General features: G+C 45.2%; 2 protein-coding genes across 5 annotated transcripts; both read right to left on the bottom strand.

Annotated features, from left to right (window-relative positions):
* Positions 1–7,905: 7,905 nt before the first annotated feature.
* Positions 7,906–13,630, bottom strand: LOC115397240 (sulfotransferase family cytosolic 2B member 1-like). 3 transcript variants are annotated; one of them, XM_030103470.1, is made up of 7 exons: positions 13,614–13,630; positions 12,470–12,698; positions 9,351–9,559; positions 9,129–9,255; positions 8,875–8,969; positions 8,405–8,585; positions 7,906–8,184 (listed from the first exon to the last, which is right to left on the bottom strand). In XM_030103470.1, the coding sequence occupies exons 2-7, from the start codon at positions 12,636–12,638 to the stop codon at positions 8,048–8,050; spliced, it is 918 nt and encodes a 305-aa protein (XP_029959330.1). In that variant the 5' UTR covers positions 12,639–12,698; positions 13,614–13,630; the 3' UTR covers positions 7,906–8,047. The 3 variants fall into 3 exon arrangements, with proteins under 3 accessions (XP_029959330.1, XP_029959329.1, XP_029959331.1); XM_030103469.1 differs by lacking the exon at positions 13,614–13,630 and having other exon boundaries at positions 12,470–12,831; XM_030103471.1 differs by lacking the exons at positions 12,470–12,698; positions 13,614–13,630 and adding an exon at positions 10,927–11,889.
* Positions 13,631–14,695: 1,065 nt separating this feature from the next.
* tmem147 (transmembrane protein 147) lies at positions 14,696–19,644 on the bottom strand. Of its 2 annotated transcripts, XM_030102710.1 has the most exons (8): positions 19,562–19,644; positions 18,001–18,103; positions 17,402–17,471; positions 17,250–17,315; positions 17,017–17,153; positions 15,710–15,794; positions 15,483–15,604; positions 15,228–15,348 (listed from the first exon to the last, which is right to left on the bottom strand). In XM_030102710.1, the coding sequence occupies exons 2-8, from the start codon at positions 18,075–18,077 to the stop codon at positions 15,228–15,230; spliced, it is 678 nt and encodes a 225-aa protein (XP_029958570.1). In that variant the 5' UTR covers positions 18,078–18,103; positions 19,562–19,644. The 2 variants fall into 2 exon arrangements, with proteins under 2 accessions (XP_029958569.1, XP_029958570.1); XM_030102709.1 differs by lacking the exon at positions 19,562–19,644 and having other exon boundaries at positions 14,696–15,348; positions 18,001–18,077.
* Positions 19,645–21,569: the final 1,925 nt, after the last annotated feature.

The following is a 21,569-nucleotide window of genomic DNA, read 5'->3' as shown; positions in this document are numbered from 1 at the left end:
TTAAGAGTGTGTGCTGACAGTCATCTGCTGATTCCCCATGGAGGGGTTGGAGCTAAGACTCGATGTGGATGTGCATCATAGACAGTTTAGGTTGGATCTACATTCGAATGAAATGAAATCTATAATGATGAGTATAGCAGCATTTTCTCAGGACCACCGGAAAATATTGCAACATGTCACCAGAGGATAAACTGATTATCTTTACTAATTAAGAAAACACAGTAAAATACAGTAGGCCCTACTGATCGTTCATACGAAGAGTGAGTCACCATCAGGCTGTTACCAACTTATCAAGTCACAATCTGATTGTTGCTGGAACCTACAATATCAGGAAACTCTCAAATGTGTGTGTGTGTGTGTGTGTGTGTGTGTGTGTGTGTGTGTGTGTGTGTGTGTGTGTGTGTGTGTGTGTGTGTGTGTGTGTGTGTGTGTGTGTGTGTGTGTGTGTGTGTGTGTGTGTGTGTGTGTGTTTGTTTTCTTGTACATACCCAAAAGTAAGGACCAGAATTCGTTTTTCACCAACAGAGTGAGGATATTTTTGCAAAGTGAGGACATTTTTGCCGGTCCTCACTTTTCGACAGACCTTTTTTGGCCTTTTTGAGGGTTAAGACTTGATTTTTGATTTAGGGTTACAATTGGGTTTAGGTTAGGTTTAGGGCATAGGTTAGGGTTAGGCATTTATTTTTGATGGTTAGGGTTAGGGTAAGGGGCTAGGAAATGCATTATGTCCAGGGGTGCACATAAGCGGTGCGCTGGTGCGCATGCGCTACCAAATTAAAAATTGCGTACCTGATGAAACATTGTAAAGCTCATTTGCGTACCAAGTAGTGCTGTGACGTTCAATGAACGAGTCATTCGTTTGAACGGCTCTTTTAAGTGAACGATGAGAGCCAGTTCACAGCCGTTCCTTTGTTCAAATTGTCCACGCTTCCTTGACGTGTCTCCTGAGTGTCTCCTGAGTCCAGCTGTCACCGTTGCCTTCACGTGAACGACCGACTTTCAGTTTTTCCGCAGCTTGCTAAAGTCACCTGAACGCAGCAGCTAACTAGCGGAGGAGAAGTGTCTAGAAACCGGAGAGGAGCCGGTGTTTTGGAATAACTAGCTTCCCTTAATTGGCGACTGGGTTTCTTTCACGTCGCTTGTTGCTAATAGATGTTAACAACCAGACAAAAAGCCATGTCAGACGTTTTATGTGTCTGACTTCAACATCTGCTGCTACTAGCAGCAGCAGCAGGAAGTGCTAAAGGAAGTCAGTCACCAATTAACAAGGAAACCAGTTAATTTGAAACACCGTATTGACGGCTTTATCAGAGGTTTTAGCGATGGAACACACACACACACACACACACACACACACTATAAAATGCTCAGTTAAAAGACATGTAGCAGGCAGATTTGGGGATAGCAAGGTGCGCATCTGTGTCTGACAGGCCAGTGTTCACCCATACGACTGTCGGACCGGGTGGGACGGTGCCCACTCAGAACTTTCTTTTCAGGTGTAATGTTCTGCTGTTGAGTAAAATGATGTGCATAATACTTCAGACTGCTCTGTTTAGTCTACACTCCCAGCCCTGGGGTACGCAGCCGCACAGGGACAAAAAGCTTGCTGCGCCTCCCCTGAAGCCCTCTGGCCCCCCCAGGGGAGGCGCGCCTCACACTTTGAAAACCGCTGGTCTTAAAGGTGCATTAAGGATTTTTTCAACTTTAAAAATACTTATTTTCCACTATAAATATGGTACACATTTTTAATGATGTGTACAATGTGCCCTGACTTATTCATTGCAAGTACTGCTAACAGCGCTAAATTGTCACTTGAAAGTTGCAGTGCCGGTACGGCACCAGAATTTTTTGGAGGAGAATTTGAAAGGGATGACGTAATGCTCTCCGCTGGCCTGATTTAGTTAGGTTTCGTTTTGTCCGCCATTACTCCGCCAGATGCTTAGTGAGCAACAACTGAGCAGGATCTTCCAGAAAGTAAGAAAAGACCGGCTTCTAGCACTGCCACAGCTCCAGCACAGACTCCACCAGGTAAAAGAAACTTAAATCTTACTCGAGCGCTACTAACAGAGCGAGGAAGGAGTTCCTCTCTTCCGTGCACGGGAGCCACAGGGACGATTTTTTCACTAAGCTGCATTACACCCAAGGCCTGCAGGGGGTGCTGTTTCGCATAAAACTTGCAAACTCCTTAATGCACCTTTAAGTGATAAAAAGCAGATACTGTATGAGCACTTTATTTTTCAGAACTTTAAACACCATTATATTTTGTGAAAGTTACAAGGTTTCAGACATTCTGTTGCACTGCTTCTCTTCATTTTCAGTTGAAATTAAAGCAGGCTATGGAACATTGTCCACGCATCCCTCTATTTTGTTCTCCCTGTAGGTAGGCGTGGGAAAAAAATTTATTTAAAAATGTGAAGACCAAGCAACAACCCAAGGTTCTCCCCTGAGAACCAGACATAAAATATTATGTGCACCCCTGATTATGTCAATGAGTGTCCTCACAACGATATAAGTACAAACGTGTGTGTGTGTGTGTGTGTGTGTGTGTGTGTGTGTGTGTGAAGTGACAGTCACCATTGTGGCATCTCAATAAAAGGGGCTTTGTTGGACGTCGGCGGAGAGAGGAGAAGGCAGACGAAGATAAAAATGCAGAGTGAAGTAAACCATCAGAAAATAGAGAACATGAGGCATGAGGAGTGAATTGTAGAACTAGAAAGTTTACTTCAAGTTACTGCAAGTGAGAATTTCTTGAATTACTGCATTCCTTGCACATCATATCATTGTCCAGTTGAAGACACATGAGTTAGTTTGAGAAAGATACTCGATTATGTTTACAGGGTAACAAGCAGCACTCAGGTTTTTCCTTTCTTAAGAGAATATCTCAGTGTTAAAAATTCTTGGACAAATATTGTGTAGAATTATATGAGAAATTAATTGTGAGGAAAAATGAATTGTTCCTCATCTCACTTCTTTATTTTCATATGATAAAAAAAAAAATCAGTGAGCAATAAAGATACTGTTCCTTTGATTAACTACGGTTCCCTCCGGTGGGCTCACGACCCACCAAGGAACCGTAGGGGCCAGGTGCAAAGTGGATTGGGTGGCAGCCGACGGCAGGGTGCCCGGCGACCCGATCCCCGGATACAGAGACTAGCCCTAGGGACATGGAATGTCACCTCGTTGGCGGGGAAGGAGCCCGAGCTTGTGAGGGAGGTTGAGAGATACTGGCTAGATATAGTCGGACTCACCTCCACACACAGCCTGGGCTCTGGAACCCAACCTCTCGAGAAGGGCTGGACTCTCCACTTTTCTGGTGTTTCTGGTGAGAGGCGGCAGGCTGGTGCGGGTTTGCTTATAGCCCCACAGCTCAGCCGCCATGTGTTGGAGTTCACCCCAGTGAACGAGAGGGTCGTATCCCTGCGCCTCCGGGTCGGGGACAGGTACCTCACTGTTGTTTCGGCTTATGGGCCAAACAGCAGTGCAGATTACCCGACCTTCTTGGAGTCCCTGGGAGGGGTGCTGGACAGTGCTCCATCTGGGGACTCCATTGTTCAACTGTGGGACTTCAACGCAGACGTGGGCAGCGACAGTGAGACCTGAAAGGGGATGATTGGATCGCACAGCCTCCCTGATCTGAACCCGAGGGGTGTTTTGTTATTGGACTTCTGTGGTAGTCACAGTTTGTCCATAACAAACACCATGTTCGAGCACGCAGGGGTCCATAAGTGCACTTGGCACCAGGACACCCTAGGTCGATGATCGACTTTGTTGTCGTGTCATCTGATCTCCAGCCGCGTGTCTTGGACACTCGGGTGAAGAGAGGAGCAGAGCTATCGACTGATCACCAACTGGTGGTGAGTTGGATTCGCTGGTGGAGGAGGAAACCGGACAGACTTGGCAGACCCAAACGTATTGTGAGGGTCTGCTGGGAACGTCTGGTGGAACCCTCTGTCAGCATGGTTTTCAACTCCCACCTCCGGGAGAGCTTCGCTCATGTCCCGAGGGAGGCTGGGGACATTGAGTCCGAGTGGACCATGTTCTCCACCTCCATTGTCGAAGCAGCTGCTCGGAGCTGTGGTCGTAAGGTCTCTGGTGCCTGTCGTGGCGGCAACCCCCGAGCCCGGTGGTGGACACTGGAAGTAAGGCCTGCTGTCAAGCTGAAGAAGGAGTGCTATCGAGCCTTGTTGGCTCATGGGACTCCAGAAGCAGCTGATAGGTACCGGCAGGCCAAGCGAACTGCAGCCCGAGTGGTTGTGGAAGCAAAAACTCGGGTCTGGGAGGAGTTCGGGGAGGTCATGGAGGAGGACTATCGGTCGGCCTCGAAGAAATTCTGGCAAACCGTCCGGCGCCTCAGGAGGGGAAAGCAGGTCTCCATTAACACTGTGTTCAGTGGAGGTGGGAAGCTGCTGACCTCAACTGGGGATATTGTTGGACGGTGGAAGGAATACTTCGAGGATCTCCTCAATCTCGTCGCCATGTCTTCTGTGGAGGAAGCAGAGGCTGAGGTCCCAGAGGTGGACTCGTCCATCACCCAAGCCGAAGTTGCCGAGGTGGTTGGCAAGCTCCTCGGTGGCAAGGCACCGGGGGTGGACGAGATTCGCCCTGAGTACCTTAAGTCTCTGGATGTGCAGGGACTGTCTTGGTTGACACGTCTCTGCAACATCGCGTGGCAGTCGGGGACGGTGCCTCTGGATTGGCAGACCAGGGTGGTGGTCCCCCTGTTTAAAAAGGGGGACCAGAGGGTGTGCTCCAACTATAGGGGGATCACACTCCTCAGCCTCCCCGGGAAAGTCTATGCCAGGGTACTGGAGAGGAGGATCCGACCGATAGTCGAACCTTGGATTCAGGAGGAACAATGCGGTTTTCGTCCTGGTCGCGGAACAGTGGACCAGCTCTATACCCTCCATAGGGTGCTCAAGGGTTTGTGGGAGTTCGCCCAACCAGTCCACATGTGTTTTGTGGATTTGGAGAAGGCATTCGACCGTGTCCCTCGTGGTGTCTTGTGGGGGGTGCTCCGGAATATGGAGTCCGGGGCCCCTTGTTAAGGGCCATCCGGTCTCTGTATGACTGGAGTAGGAGTCTGGTCCACATTGCTGGCAGTAAGTCGGACCTGTTCCCGGTGCATGTTGGACTCCGGCAGGGCTGCCCTTTGTCACCAGTTCTGTTCATAATCTTTATGGACAGAATTTCTCGGTGCAGCCAGGGGCCGGAGGGCGTCAGGTTTGGGGACCACAGGATTTCATCTCTCTTTTTGCAGATGATGTTGTCCTGTTGGCTTCATCGAACCTGGACCTGCAGCATGCACTGTTCGCAGCCAAGTGTGAAGCAACAGGGATGAGGATCAGCACCTCCAAATCCGAGGCCATGGTCCTCGACCGGAGGAAGGTGACTTGCCCCCTCCAGGTCGGTGGAGAGACTCTGGCCCAAGTGGAGGAGTTTAAGTATCTTGGGGTCTTGTTCACAAGTGGGGGACGGATGGAACATGAGATTGACAGGCAGATTGGTGCAGCAGCTGCAGTGATGCGGTCGTTGTATCGGTCCGTTGTGGTGAAGAGAGAGCTGAGCCAAAAGTCGAAGCTCTCGATTTACCAGTCAATCTACGTTCCCACCCTCACCTATGGTCATGAACTTTGGGTAATGACCGAAAGGACAAGATCCCGGATACAAGCGGCTGAAATGAGCTTCCTCCGTAGGGTGGCTGGGGGCTCCCTTAGAGATAGGGTGAGGAGCTCAGTCACCAGGGAGGAGCCCGGAGTAGATCTGCTACTCCTCCACATCGAGAGGGACCAGCTGAGGTGGCTCGGGCAACTGTTCAGGATGCCTCCTGGACGCCTCCCTGGGGAGGTGTTCCGGGCATGTCCCACTGGGAGGAGACCCCGGGAAAGACCCAGGACACGCTGGAGAGACTATGTCTCGCGGCTGGCCTGGGAACGCCTTGGGATCCTCCCAGAGGAGCTGGAGGAAGTGTCTGGGGACAGGGAAGTCTGGGCATCCCTGCTGAAACTGCTGCCCCCGCGACCCGGCCCCCGGATAAGTGGTAGAAAATGGATGGATGGATAAAGATGCTGTTCCTTTGATTAACTGCCCATGGACGTCCATCCTTCCATACACACTTTCTTTTTCTATTCACCATCGACTTTTTGTGCAGCAGCTACCAAAGCCTCCAGATGTCATTTAAGAAGAGCTCGCATTAAGTCAGGTGAGGAAGAGGGCCGAGTCTTCTCCGTGTCTTGCCATGACGGAGCTTGTCCGAAATAAAATTCATGACTTCCTTCAAAGATGCAGCCTTTTTTTTGTAGCTTGAAAGTGATCCAGCAGCGGCTTCGTCCACCCGGTCTGTCAAGTCCGAGTTTTTCAGACTGAAACGTTGTGGTTTCCAAAAATTTTGTTTCTTTGCTGATGTGCTTTCCCGTACAAGATTAACATGTTCTGTCTACCTCTATGAAGTGTGTGATCCATTCAAAAAGGATGCCAGTTCTTGTAAAGGACTCCTCTAGGTCTGTGGTAATCCTGACAAGTGGCACTGAGTCTATAAATAAAACAGGAAATGGATCAAACAGCTCATACTGTTAAATAGTGATGGGGTGTGACTTTAATCATTTGAGTCACTTATCGTGTTCATCTGTGTCTGATACAACCACAACTGAGAGCATTTGAAGTCATCCACTCAGTGAAGAACAATGGCAGCTGTTACTGAAGATGACCCACAGAAACGACGACAAACATGATTATATTAGTTTGGCCGCCTGGTCACAAATTAATGATCGAAGGGTTGAAACATGACTTTATCTTTTTTATTGTTGGTTAATTTAATATGTTGCAGCCTCACTTTGTGAAATAAAGAGACAAGAAATGACAAAAGCAATGGGGAAAGGAGTCGTCTCTCAATTGGAAGGTTGTTAGTGCGATTCCTGTTTTCCCCGTCTGCATGTCGAAGTGTCCATGGGCAAGACACTGAACCCTAAATTGCCCTCAATGGATGGATTTGGCATCTTGCATGGCAGCCACCTCCACTGGTGTGTGAATGTGTGTGTGAATGAGTGAATGAGGGGTGAAAAGCACTATATAAGTGTACTCCATTTACCATTTAATGGTTTCATATGAAAATACCTCCAGTTGAAGGATTTTCTCAGCAGTTTTAAGTAAGATTTTAAAAAGATTAATTTGATCAATTGACCACAGATTTGTCATTTTTTAATCTCTTGAAAGCGTATATGCATTCATTCATTTTCTGCCGCTTCTCCCTTTCGGGGTCGCGGGTGGCTGGAGCCAATGCCAGCTGCTGTGGGCGAAGGCAGGGTACACCCTGGACAGGTCGCCAGTCTGTCGCAGGGCTGACATATAGAGACATACAATCATTCACGCACACATTCACACCTAGGGGCAATTTAGGGTGATCAATTAACCTGACGTACATGTTTTTGGACCGTGGGAGGAAGCCGGAGAACCCGGAGAGAACCCACGCACACACGGGGAGAACATGCAAACTCCACACAGAAAGGCCCCGAGCCCCGGCCGGTATTTGAACCCAGGACCTCCTTGCTGTGAGGCAAGAGCGCTAACCACTGCGCCACCGTGCGGCCCGCGTAGCAATGCAAAATCATCCCAACACTTTGACTTTTACTTTCTGAATGCAGCATTGTGTTTATTTTCTTCAGCAAATACTTAACAGTTCCACATCATATAAAGTTTTAAAGGTGCCAGTGAACACAAAAAACAAAATTATATTGACAATGTAGTAGCAGAAGATTAATCATTCACAGCATTCTGTAAACATTAATCTGCTCTCATCTGTCTTTAAATGTGCTCTTTGTTATTCACTGGACATTTATGTATCCAAAGTATTATATGTGCAAGTCAACAGTAAAATCTTGTCACAGGTTCTAGAAGTGACCTTGTTCATAGTGGGACCAGATCATAAACATTAACAATCAATCAAGTTCAAGTTCAATTACATAAATACCGAATCATGATAAAGACACACTCTGAAATCTGAGACCCAATCAGTTACAATTTCTGCATCTAATGGGACTCCATTCCTTCATTTTCAACATCCGTTCCCTCCAGTTGTGTCCAGGCTCCAGGGCAGAGAGCAGCCCTCACCCTCCAGCTCTTTGTGAATCACAGATGTGAATCGGGCCAGTTGCTCTGAGCTGAAGTGATTTCTCCAGTCTCCAGCATGACCTGGCACAAAACATGGGAACACAAGAAATCTGTGAGGTTTAGCTAAACATAAGACAAGCAGAGTCAGACATTTTAACCACAGATACCAGTGGCACAGTGACGAGGCGGTCTGCAGAGTTGTAAGATTCCAATGGTTATACGCTATAACAAGCACATCTAAAAACTGACTTAGTGATTGAAGCCCATGCTCCTTAAACTTGAACGTCAGGGTCTCGAATACCTTTACGAAGAAATGGAGACTTGTCGTTATCCATGTAAGCCTTGGGAACCAGGCTGAAGTTGGACATTGTGTTCTTCTTCATGGTCTGGAAAGAGCATTGCTCTGCAATCTTCTGAATGGTTTCAGGGTCCAGATTACGGCCCAGGAAATCTGCCATGCGCCTGAGAGCTGCAGGCAGGTCCTGAAAGAGGAACATTGGAACAAGTCTTTTCTTTGGTTAAACTGTTTTTCTTTGGTATCAAATTGACATTATCAGCGTGACATGTTGACTTGAAGCAGCTTGAGTTTGAGCTGAGTTTAAGATTTCCTGGTACTGGAATATATTTAGGTTTTTTTTAAAAAAAATAATGTTGGTTTGACATATTGTTGAACCACTCAGAGTGTTTTAGTGGGAACATACTGTATATTATCACAAAGACCAAAGCATCCTGTTACTGTCACTTCTTTCAGAACATCTAGAGTTGCTTCACCTGAACCATTTCCTCATAAGTAATGTGCATTATTCTGTCTCCCAGCTCTGTGTGCATCCAACTCTTCACATGATCGGTCCACTTCCCAAAAAGTACTGCAGAAAAGAAAGACACAGGAGCACTGTGATCATATCCCACTTCACAAAGTACTCTTTACCATCATTTACAGTTCTCACCAAACTGCTGAAATTTTCTGGGTATGTCACTGAACTACATGAAAGTTTGGTTAACAATGTGGTTTTGACTGTTCTGACCTTTGCCCTCCAGAAATTTGCCAATAAATTCATCAAATGTTCCTGGTTCCTCAAGAAATTCGGCCATTTGGTGGAAGTAATACGAAGACACCAGAACGTCCCGTGGGTCTCTCATGACATAGATTGCCTACGTACAAAAACACAGGAAACAAGATGCAGAAAATGAAGGTTGTAATGTGTCTTCAATGAGCAAATGCAGGCAAATGTAACACAGTCTTTCACCTTGGCTTTAGAGGTGTGGAAAGAAGGAGGCATGAGATTGTAGGGAAAATGTGTGACGAAGGCCCGAGGAGACTTCAGCTGATCCACAACCACTTCCAGTCTTTTCTCTTCCAACCAAGGGACCCGATCCCAGTTGGGGATGGTATGGATCGGGGTCAGATCCCCTCCATTCAGCAGCAGTGGGAGGATCTCCTGCATCCAGATTGTCCCTGCAAGAAAAAACAGTTTAGCCCATGTTTCAGCCAAGATTTAGTGGGAGTCTGCCTCATGCAGTCACTTCGGGAGCTCAGCCAAGAATGTGTGTGTATTTTACTACAGTTGAGCTACGTTTTGTTTCAGTTCAATTGCAGTGCTAAAAAAAAAAAACTACAATGTGGGAATGAAAGTCAATGAGTTGTTTAAAACGAAAACTTATGAAATATTTTTTATCATTGTTATAGTGTGATATTGTCACTGTGTAATTGTTCGGGCTGCGCCCCGGAACCTTTTGTATGTGATACTTGTGTCCGGACGGAACTTTGAGGACACGAAGATGGCGGCGCACCAGTTTGATCTCCGGCGGTTTCATTCATTCTTTAAAAGTTCACTAAAACTGAGTTAAACTACAACTGAGTGTGCGTGCTTCATTCCTGAGGTTACAACAATCATTAAAAACCCTGATTTTATATTTGGGAATGTTGATGACACAACCAAAAAGAAAAAAACAACATACACACGTTGATGCCATTCAGGTATCTTCCATTTCCTGCAGACTGACCTGAACTGTCAGAAATACTAAACCCTCACAATATAAAATAGTTTGTTCCCTTACTGCAGTAAGTAAGGAAATAATCAAAGTCCCAATGCATGTGACCAGACTTGGCAAAGCACCTTGTTTAGATATTTGTCATGAGAACAAAGCAGTGCTATAATCCAAAAAACAACTTCTTACTAATTGCAGGAACTTGGAAAGCATTTTGAACCTCCAGGTGAACAGGCTCACATCCTGAACTCAGTGTTTCCTCTTCTGATGTGTCTTATCTTCAGCTCATTTTAAACAAGGATATGTTTCGGACTTTGAGGAGACTTTATATTATTATTATTATTATTAGTAGTAGTAGTATTATTATTTACAGCACCCAAACACATCATCTCATCATAGGAACCTCGTAACTTTTTTAAGGGGTTCAAGTTAAACAAAAAGTAAATTTTATGTATCTCGGTATGGTGTTATTTGTTGTAAGCTTGAGAAATTATGGTTAGTCTTTATATTTCTCTCAGTGCACACATTCAATCAAATGCATAAGACCAAAAATTCGAATATAGAAAATAAAATAACTTTGTGTCTTTACATGTAGGCCTACATGGTAATTAAAAAAAAAGCTTGATTTGCAACCGGAGAACAATTTAAAGTTCCAGTAGGCTACTGTCCCACCTCAGCTGATAAAATGCTGTAAAATATCTCACATCAGTGGAATTTTTCTCCTTAGAAGCACAGTGTTTCCAGACTGAACAGATTCAGATTGAGATTCTGTAGCCTCAGAACTCAGCCCCGGGTGTCTGGATCTGCTTTCGCTCTTCTGATCTCGACACTGACCTGACTTTGGGTATGTGACAGCAACAACATCGTCGTCTTTGAAGCTGAACTCCTGAGCAAACTTCAGGCTCTGCGCGCTGTGCGTCTCTTTGGGACACAGGAGGTCGTGGTAAAGCAGATAAAGCTCCCCGGAGGACGACATGGCTGCGAGGATCCACGGTAAGCTGCAGAAAACGCTCCTCGGAGGACGAAACACTCAGGATCAACAACACCCTGCGTGGGAATCCCGATCCCGACAGGAAGAACCGAGGCGCGTGCAGCTGTCCGTGAATAATGAAGCCGCGCGCACAATATAAGTTCAATTCCTCTGCCCCGTTTCCTGAAGCACGCGAGACTTTTTGTTTTGATCGTGAGGCTGTGTCTGTGATTTGTCATGTACTGGCAAAATTCCACTGATTTTTTTTTAAGTGAGGTTTAATTTTCGACAGACTTCCTGGTCTTGGAATGTGCTGGGGGGTTTGCCCGAACACGCCTACATTTGCGTGTGTGCACTCGCACATCCGTGCATAATTGCGTGCGCAGACATACCAGATTTGTGCGTTCCTACTTTCTTATCTGCATGCACAATACAGCGTGTGCCTTAGAAAACGTGTGCATGCGTAATTTGGTGTGTATGCACCAGAACCGAGGCTACTGCGTGCACCTGGATGTGTGTCATCTGTGTCATGTGACCTCTGGGTGCGGACTTGGATCGAGTGAGAGGAGGATTTAGGGTGCGACAGCTGAGATATGTGTGCAGTTATTAAAGCTATTATTTCACAAAGAGAACAAGTCAGAAATAAGTCACGCGAAAGTGTTCAGATTCTAAATAAAGCTGAGAGTTCATGTGAAGTTGGAATCATGAACACGTCAGACAGTAACCTTGTTGATTTCTCATATTTTCAGTTACCATGCAGGTTCAGACTGTTTCAACCAGTCACTGCTGCACAACCGCACAGTCCTGAACAACCGGACAGTCCTGAACAACCGGACAGTCCTGAGTGCCGCTGAGCAACAGCAATCATAAAGAATAAAGATCTCAATTTTGCTGTATGGATAAATGAGAGAGAGAGAGAGAGAGAGAGAGAGAGAGAGTCTGTGTGTGTGTGTGAGGTGTGAGAGAGAGAGAGAGAGAGAGAGAGAGAGAGAGAGAGAGAGAGAGAGAGAGAGAGAGAGAGAGAGAGAGAGAGAGAGAGAGAGAGAGAGAGAGACAAAAACCCAACGAGGTCCCAGCTAACCATCCCAGGGAGGGTCACACTCCCAACCAGAAGGAGCCAGCAGGAGAAGGGGAAGGGGCACCAGGTCCCAGACCCCGGGCCCCAGACCCCGAGCTCCAGACTCCTGGCCCCAGGCCCAAGCAGCCAGGATGAGGTGAGCAGGAGCAATTTCAAAGTGTGGGGTGGTGGGAGTCTGGGTGATCTACCACTGCCAAGCAGCAGAACCAAAGACATGCATGTCAAAGTGTATTTTAAAATGGTGTGAGATCATATGAGAGGCCAGACTGCAGTGAATCAGCTTTGACCGTCTGAGATGACAACAGATGCAGTAATAAGAGGAACTCTACCTGACTTGGGATAAGTCACAGCCAACACGTCAGTGTCCTCCAGGGAGAAGTTCTGGAAAAACTCCAAGCTCTGCGTGCTGTGTGCCGCGCTGGGAAGAGCCAGGCCGTGGTGGTAGAGGTAGACGGCAGAGCATTTGGAGCTGGACGGTTTCACCTGGTCGTCGCTCATTCTGCCCGGAGTCGCAGGTACTATTCCTCCTGTACAAACCGAGCTCCTCTTTTTCTGTTCCTGTAGCTCAGGGAGGAAGGAATCCGTTAATGTGAATGGCAGCTCTGTGCTGCCCGTCATCTGCCGATTCCTCATGGAGGGGTTGGAGCTACGACTCGGTGTGGGTGTGCATATGTGCTCTTTTCCTTCCTGGATCTGTGATAGAGAGCTGCTTGTTGCTGGAATCTACAATATCAGGAAACTCTCAAATGTGATTATGCATGTGTGTGTGTGTGTGTGTGTGTGTGTGTGTGTGTGTGTGTGTGTGTGTGTGTGTGTGTGTTGGGTAACAGTCACCATTGTAGCATCTCAATAAAAGGGGCTTTGTTGGACTTTGGCGGAGAGAGGAGAAGGCAGACGAAGATAAAAATGCGAGCAGGGTGAAGTAAACCAGCAGAAAATAGAGACAACATGAGGCACGAGGAGTGAGTTATAGAACTAGAAAGTTTACATTTCTTGAAGTTGAACACTGGAGCTTTAAAACAGCTGAACATTAATGCTGGAGGATCTTAAGAAGAAAGTGAAGAAGAAGCTGAGGGAGTAGAAACTGAAGAAAGCGTTAGAGCACTGGTTTAAGTAGTAAGTAGTTTAAGGAGAAAAAAGTACCAGTAATAGTTAAATATATCTAAAAAGTAGCAGTAACAATCAACGAGGTAGGAAGAATAGCAAAGAAAAGTACAAAGTACTATTTATAATTAAAATGTTTTAATATCATTCATAACAAGCAATTAATCCACTTTGAACTTCCTCCCTACAGTAATTCTTTAGTGGATAAGAGTTTGCGAAATTAACTGCTGTCTGTTTTAAAAATAATCAAGATTCCTCCTGCTGAAGACAGGAAGAAAAACATCTCTGGTAAAAGCACTCATGATTTGATCAGTTAGATGGGAGTAACATGCGACACTAACAAGGAGTCAAAAACCCTCAAAAACCCACCTGTCTGGTACACTTGTGTGGAGTTTTCAAGTCCCCCCCCCCCCCCCCCCGCCCCAAACCTGGTCAGTCTGATGAACGAGTTTCCACTGAGCAATTCGATGAAATAAAATGCTCTCATAATTCTGCACACAGTGTGCAGTTTGTCCGTGACGGGGTGGAAACGTGACGCCCCGCTGCAGCTCAGCTCTACTCCACCATGTAGTGACGCATTGAAACACTCTCTTCCCACACTCCTACTGTTACACCCGACAGGGAAGCACCGAAGCAATGAATAGAGGCGGCGAGCAACAAGGGAGCAAACTGAGCACACCTGAAGGGATGAAGGGAGGAAGAAAGTGTTCAAGAGGAGCGACCACGAGGAGAATGGACATCAGAGGAGCTGCGTTTTGAACAAACAGACGAAGCAAGTTTGGGATTTGTTTTTCTCTCCCTGAATAAAAACCTTCATTTAAAAAAAAACACATTTTGTGTTTGTGTTGTATTTGTTTGATGATCTCTGACACATTTAGAAAATCAGGAAAGAGGAAAGCACTTTTTGAAGAACAATCTGGCCGACATGAAGAGTGGCTGCCGGCAGCCGTGGACGTTAGACTGAGAGCCCCAGACGAGATTCAGCCAATCACAGTCAGCTTCCAGAGCTGTGCGTGGATATGAATCCACCGTGAAGGCAAAACTGGCATTTCATGAAAACAAGCCTCTGAGTGGCTCAACTGGTCTGGATCGTGGAATAAATGAGACATTTGTTCAGAAAACTTGTCCTTTTTGACCCGACAGACAAAACCAGAAGTGTGTTTGCTTCCGCAGCGATAAGTCAGTGACCAGCGTGGCTCTTCAGACAGCTGATTCACGGACGATGGATTTACTATTGTGGCTGAGAAAAACAAGTTTAGGAGAACATTTTCGGAAAGTGATGTTTCACATGCAAAAGCCAAATGTCTCAAAACCAGGTCAGAAATTTTGACGTTTTGACAATGCATGGTGAAAGATTAAGAAAATAAAAACATGGTGGATTATACTGCTGTGCGTTTGCACACAGATTAGACACTGGAATGTAAATGCAGGGAGAAATAAATGGAGGCATGTAGAGTGAGAAAAGATAACAAAGACATTTATTTATGTCACAACTTAAACTCAAAGCAATCTGCTTATTTTAATGCTTTAGTTTGAGTGTAGTTCAGGAAACTCGTCCTCGATTTCAGTTCTAACTACTTATATTATTTTTTTAATAAATAAATTGATAAATGTGTGGCCAATGCTTTAAACCATCAAGAAAGTCACTTATTTATCAATAATATGCTAGAACTACTTTCAAATATTAGAGAATACAAAAAAAGTTATGATTCTTTTGTGTATCAAATCATTTGTGGTCAATCTGACAAAAACAAAACAAACAAAAATCACATTTTCATGAAATCAACGTGTCAGGCAGGCCAATCACGTTCCAGCTGCTTCCTGATGAACCGTCAGAACGCTCCTCTCCGGTTTTCCATCAAACCTTCACAAACGCTGCTCCAGAGTGGAGGAGGCTGTTCCGGGAGCCCCCCTCCTCCCCCGCTGAGGCTGAAGCGGCCTCAGGTTCCAGCTTCAGCCGAGTCCCGACTGAAACGCCTCCTTTCAGTTACTGTGAACCAGAGTGACGAAGAGGAAGAGCGAGCAGAGCGAGATGGCGCCGGTCAGCACGGCTTTCACCAGCAGCACCGTCCAGCTGCCCAGCAGGAAGACGTGGACGAACAGCCTGAAGGGACAGAGAATGGCGGCTTTAAAGGGACGTAGAAATGGAGAGTGCAGCTACTTCTCCAGAGACGACGGACGCCGCCGTCTCCAATCCTGATGCGTCGTTAAGATAAGAGTTTAAAAACCACGACTCACTCCATGAGGAAGGCCTTGTAGACGCAGAGAGCCAGCAGGACCGTCACCGGCAGCCTGAAGCTTTTAGGAAGGTCGTACCGAGTAAACATCCACACCACTGCTGCCATGGCGATGTAATGGATCTACACACACAGTCACACCAAAGTTACTTACGCCATCACATATAACATTAGGACTGTTAAAAAGGAAGATGAAACCCAGAATGCGTGCAGCGGATTGCTGCTCACCAGGCTGATGTTGGAGTCAAAACTCATCTGGATGTATTTCCAGTCGAACTCGATCCCTCTGGCTCCCACCCACAGGGGGAGACACCTGAGGAGACACGGCCGCAAAAAACCAGTCACGTCCAAAGCTTCAACATGCAGAGACACTTATCACAATCCTGAAACGACTGGGACAGAGTGGGGAAAAGGATGGATAACATGTGACGATGTCTCAACTTCTCCACTGAATTCACTGAAAGTGTTTCAGCCAATTTACATGCATGGTTAAAAAGAAATATTATTCTCAAAACAGCAATGATCTTGACTTTTCATCACTGATGGCCATCATATTCAATACACAAACCTTTTGTTAAAGGAAATTGGGAAATCTGCAATTTTTGATATGCTTCTAAAAATATGTTGTTTAGAAATTATTTCTTAGATTAATTTAAGCCAATGTCATAACTGATAAGATAATATCAGAAAATAGTAAAAGATTTTTTAAAAACCATATTAGTAAAGAGCACTGCAGAGGCTCATCCAGGAATGAAGATATTTTAGCCACAAAAGCATTTTTCATGAGAAAACGGCTCGAAACCAACAAAAAACAGATTGTAATGTATTACTATATTATTGAGCCTGATTTTTTGTATATCAAGCAGTAATAATTTAAACATTATTTGCTTCATCAAATTCAAAGAACCCAACCATATTACATTATTGGTAACTACACACTGTCCCAACACTGCAGGAACCGTGCTTGTAAAATCAACTCTGGCGGGATGTTTCCGTGAATCTTTAAAATCTGGGGCAAACTAAGACTCCATTTTCTTGACGATTCAAGTTAAAACACAGGACTTTAAATTTCAGTTTCCGAAAACTTTCTTGGCGAGATGGAAACGCTTTGAAAACGATGTCTGTTGAAACAAGGGGCAGAAAAGCTGAAAAATGTGTAGTTTTCTTATATAGTCACTAGAGGGTGCTGCTGTTGTGAGATTAAACCACACGGACAACAATACAGTACACACTGAAGCTTTTTTCAACAGTTTTGCTTCATCATTTGGGCCCGCTCAGGATCTATTTAGGAGAATTATAAAGTGTCTCCACATGATGGTGCGGTAAATGTTCACTTCATTAGAAAAAGTGTTTGAGGTAAATTCGAGGGTGAAGAGCAGATCCTACATTCATTCATTCATTTGGCGGTAAACATGGGCAGTAACAGTATTTCAAATAACAGTATGAATTCATTAAGCTGCACTCAGATTGAGCTTTTTTTCCCCTTTTTTTCCCACAAAGCAGCACCACGGGAGAAAAATGCTTCCTGTACTGACCTGGACATCACCAGCTCGGCAGTGGCCCAGCCCATCGCAGCCACCATGATCTTGTACTCTCCTTTGCCGGCATTACGGGACATGACAAGGTGGAGGCCCAGCAGGTCGGCAAGGTCCACGGTGGCTTTCATAAACTCCTGGAACACAGAACAGAAAGTACAGCTGTTACAGCCTCACAGCGCCTTTAATCTACGGACAAACCGTGTGTGTGATTATGATATTTAAACACTCACCCCTACAAAATCATAAACTCCTGCTCCACCTTCCCACGTCGGGAAAAATGTAGCGAGAAATAACATCTGGGACATATAAAAGACACATGTGAGCTGAAGTGAGACCTGAAAAAAACAGCCGATCGTGAGACTGCAGGTGTGGAGCTGCTCACCTTACAGAGCTGGACAAACAGGTAGGTGGCTCCGGCCTGAACACACCTCCAGAAGGCATTGTACTCTGAACTGAACACGAAATGCAAATATTATGAAAAGATCATGTCCACAAACTCACACATGTGCACAACAACTATATACTACAGCTGTGATGCACAAGAGCTGCTGCAGCTCCCCCCGCCCCCTCCGTTTCCACGGAGACAGTGTCAGACCGGTGTCCAAGAAGTTGCATTTTCAGTGGCTCCCCGCAAAACTGTCACGTAAACAAATCCCCAAAACACAACCAAATGTCTTTTCACTTGAAAAGATTGTCGTGTAAACAGAGCATAAATGTGCTTTTTGCAATCGAAGAAACTGCTGCATCAATGAATTTACATCATGAAGTTCATGAACATTCTGAAAATTCAGGAGAACAACGCACAGAGCTGAGAGGATTACAGACCCTCCCAAACCTCCCGACTAAGAAGATTACCAGCTGGGACTCCAGGTCTCTGAACATATGCTGCTACAACATAATGCAGGTAAATTAAAATCACTTCCTCCACACCACATGTACAGTCAAGCATATAGTCACCCTCCAGGCTAAACAGATACTTACAGGCCGCTGCATTTGTAGGTGATGAAGTACGGGAAATAAGCCAGAGCAAAGCAGTTTCCAAAGTGAAAGAGAGTCATGGTGTCTGTCCACAAGTCCCAGCTCCCTGCAGAGAGAGAGAGCAAATTATATGTTAGCTTCACTTGGAACACACACACACACACACACACACACACACACACACACACACACACACACACACACACACACACACACACAAAATAGCTTTAACGAACCTACTGCGACATCACATGAGGACTACGACAATCAAAGAAATAACCTTGAAGTTGTTACAAAAAGTTTACAAAACCAAGTTTTTGTTTCCACTTGGAGCGTTTGGACATCATTTATCATGAGGTGAGGTTGTTGTAATATAATGAACACTCTGTCCACTCCAGACAGTTCTCCCAGATGTGTGAAGACATTACTACATGAACCCAAAACACTCACAGAACTGAAATGTTCTGGAAAACAGTCAGGGGTTGAACTCATTTCCCCTGAAGGTTATGTTCAGTATTCATCACTATATATACATACATACATACATACATACATACATACATACATACATATATATATATATATATAGCTTAAACACATTTGCATGTGTTTAGTCATCTCAACATTGTCTTTAGGAGAAAAAAAACTGAAACATGTTTTATTATCAATTATATCAGAGCACTGCCTTCAATTCACCTGTGTGAACAAAACATGAAGCACAGTTTTAAATAATTATTGTGTTCATACAACAAGAAGATATTGAGACAATTAGAAAAAAAACTGAAAAGGGAAATTCTTTGTAGCGTTACTCCACACAGAACAAAGAACAAATACAAGTTAAAATATCAAAAAGTGCTGGGATCAATCAGTACCAAAACACGCCACTAAAATATATTTAGGGAGTAAAACCTAGAACTCCAGATCCTGAGAGGTCAGTCTAAAACGTGATTTACTTCATGTAGGTCACATGGTGGAGCAGTGGTTAGTGTTCACACCTCAGTGAGATCTGGATTCAAATACTAAAAACAGTAGAAAAATAAGAATGTGGGGGGAACTGCTGACCTTAAATTGACCCTAATTCTCCCCGTGGTGTGAATGTGGGTGTTATAGGAGTGTACAGTTACAGTTACAGTGGAGTTTGTAAAAAGGGAGCAAAAAGATCACATCTGATTGTTTTATTCACAATTTATAGGGGAATTACTCACAATGCACATGTAATATTTTGAAGTTGCAGAAACCAGTGGCTGCTAAGCTAGTTTTACAGTCTTTTTCCTATGAAATATAAACACAGGTAGAGATAATAATAATTCACTTAAGCAGGAAAAAATCAAGTCTGTCTCTGCAGATACGGACGCTTAACTTAGATAAAGCATCAGCTGTCTATTCGTGTAAAGTTATCAAGCGTGAATCAATCATTAGCATTTTTAGCTCAGTTCTAACCACGCTGCTACATGAAGCCACCGATCTTTTTCTCCATTACTGCGACAAACAAAGGCCAAACTCAGACTGTAAAACACACCTGGCAGCCGCTGTCGAATATATATGATCAGAAATCAGAACTTACGAGGGTTTTAAATTCTTACAATAACCACGAAGGGATGATCCCTCGCCTCAATGAGGACCGGAAGTAGGAAATGTGTCCGTCAGTCCGACGAGAAACAACCCATAGGAACTAAAGTTTTGTTTCCGGGAGGTTCCATTCTCCAGCTCAGTGAAACTCAACATACAAGCAACAGATATTAATTGTTTTATAGTTGATAACTAGAGTACCTCTCAGCCGGGCCCCTCTTTGTTTGAAGCTCTCCTACTTGAACATCACCTCCTCCTCTTCCAGATGAGCTTCCACTGCTTTATATTTGCGCCTCCATTCTGCGTTTTTCTTTTTCAGCTGGAAGAAAATTAGTGAAAATGGTCATTGAGGGACTTTCTAAAGCTCTCACTGTCTCCTGGAGCTGGTGGGTCCAAAGTGGATCATCTCCAGACAAAATGAGAAGAGCTGAGAGTGTGTGAAATGCTGCACATCAAAGCAGTGACTGACTGTGTTTCTACCTTGATGAGTCTTAATTTATTTATTTATTTATTTATTTATTTATTTATTTATTTATTTATTTATTTATTTATTGCTATTATGTTTTTCATTTCACAGTATTTATTAATTTTAATTTGTTTTTATTTGTATTATTATAATTATTATTATTATTATTATTATTATTATTATTATTATTAATATTATTATTATTCATTTTTGTGCATTTATTTATTTATTTATTTATTTATTTATTTATTTATTTATTTATTTATTTATTTATTATGTGTTTTTTCATTTCATTTTTAGACCTAGGCACTATAGATTCATATCTATATACTAGACTTAGTATAGATGTGAGTTTTGGTCCCTGATTTTGCTGTGTTGTATGCCTTCTCTGTAAATAAATGTAATTCTTTGGAAATGAGAGTTACGAATGTAACTACGGTTCTATGAATCCTGGATGACCGGCAGAGGCGGTGCTTAAAGCACTGGAATGTTCCCTTCGCGCATGCGCAGTTCGAGTATGTATACCAACAAACGTCACTCGTGACCCCTGGGTGACCCAGGAACTGTATAAATTCGGGATCTTGACCCAGGAACAGCTCCTACGGAATCTTCTCGCGTGACCACGAGGATTCTGAGTGACATAGCACTCTGGCAGTCATCCGGGATTCATAGAACCATAGTTACATTCGTAACTCTCGTTCTATTTCATCCCTACTGACCGCCAGAGGTGGTGCTTAAAGCACTGGAATGACGAATGCCAACTCAGTCACGAGGAATCCAGAGACCAACCTACTGAGAAGCCTCTGCCGGGCCCAGTACCACCCGCAGTGCATGCGGAGGCACAACAGCTAACCTGTAGCACCTGGAAAAAGTGCCAGGCGTCGTCCGGACAGCGACAGCACAGAGCTTGTCCAGGGGCACCCACATCAGGGCAACCCAAGATGTGGACACCGCCCTGGAGGAGCGGCAATGCACACCCTCGGGCAAAGGCCGGCCTGCGGCCTGGGATGGCGAACAGTGTCCACAACCCAGTGGGACAGGCGCTGCCTGGAGAGAGCAAAGCCCTCACTAGGGCCCCCGTAGAAGACCACTGGCCGGCCAGATGTTGACGCATCTGCATAGCAGCAATGCAGCATCCCAGAGTTCTAGCCGGGCACAAGAGCCCCGGCCAGCCCCCCGGGTCACCCGACGGGGGTCCACATAGTGAGTCGCACAGGTTGGCTGTCCTCAGCCCCGACAGCACGCTAGTCACAGCGTGATACTTGCCAGAGCCGGATGCCACCGGAGACATGTGGGGAGAACAGATAGAGAGTTCAGCTCTGACACAAGCTCTCCAGCACCAGATACAGATCCCAGGCGGGCGCCCTTGGGGCCCTAGAGGGGCAAGCTTCAAGCCCCCCTGAGGGAACCGACAGCGGAGTGTGGCCTCAAATTGCGCCGCCTGCAACCTATGTAGGGTGGGCAGATACCACCGCCACATACACCCTCAGGGTGAACGGGGACTGGGCTCGGTCCAAAAAGACTGCAGAAGTCCAGG

Source organism: Salarias fasciatus, chromosome 11, assembly GCF_902148845.1.
Source record: "Salarias fasciatus chromosome 11, fSalaFa1.1, whole genome shotgun sequence".
Lineage (NCBI taxonomy): Eukaryota > Metazoa > Chordata > Actinopteri > Blenniiformes > Blenniidae > Salarias > Salarias fasciatus.
This window is presented reverse-complemented; position numbering and strand designations above follow the sequence as displayed.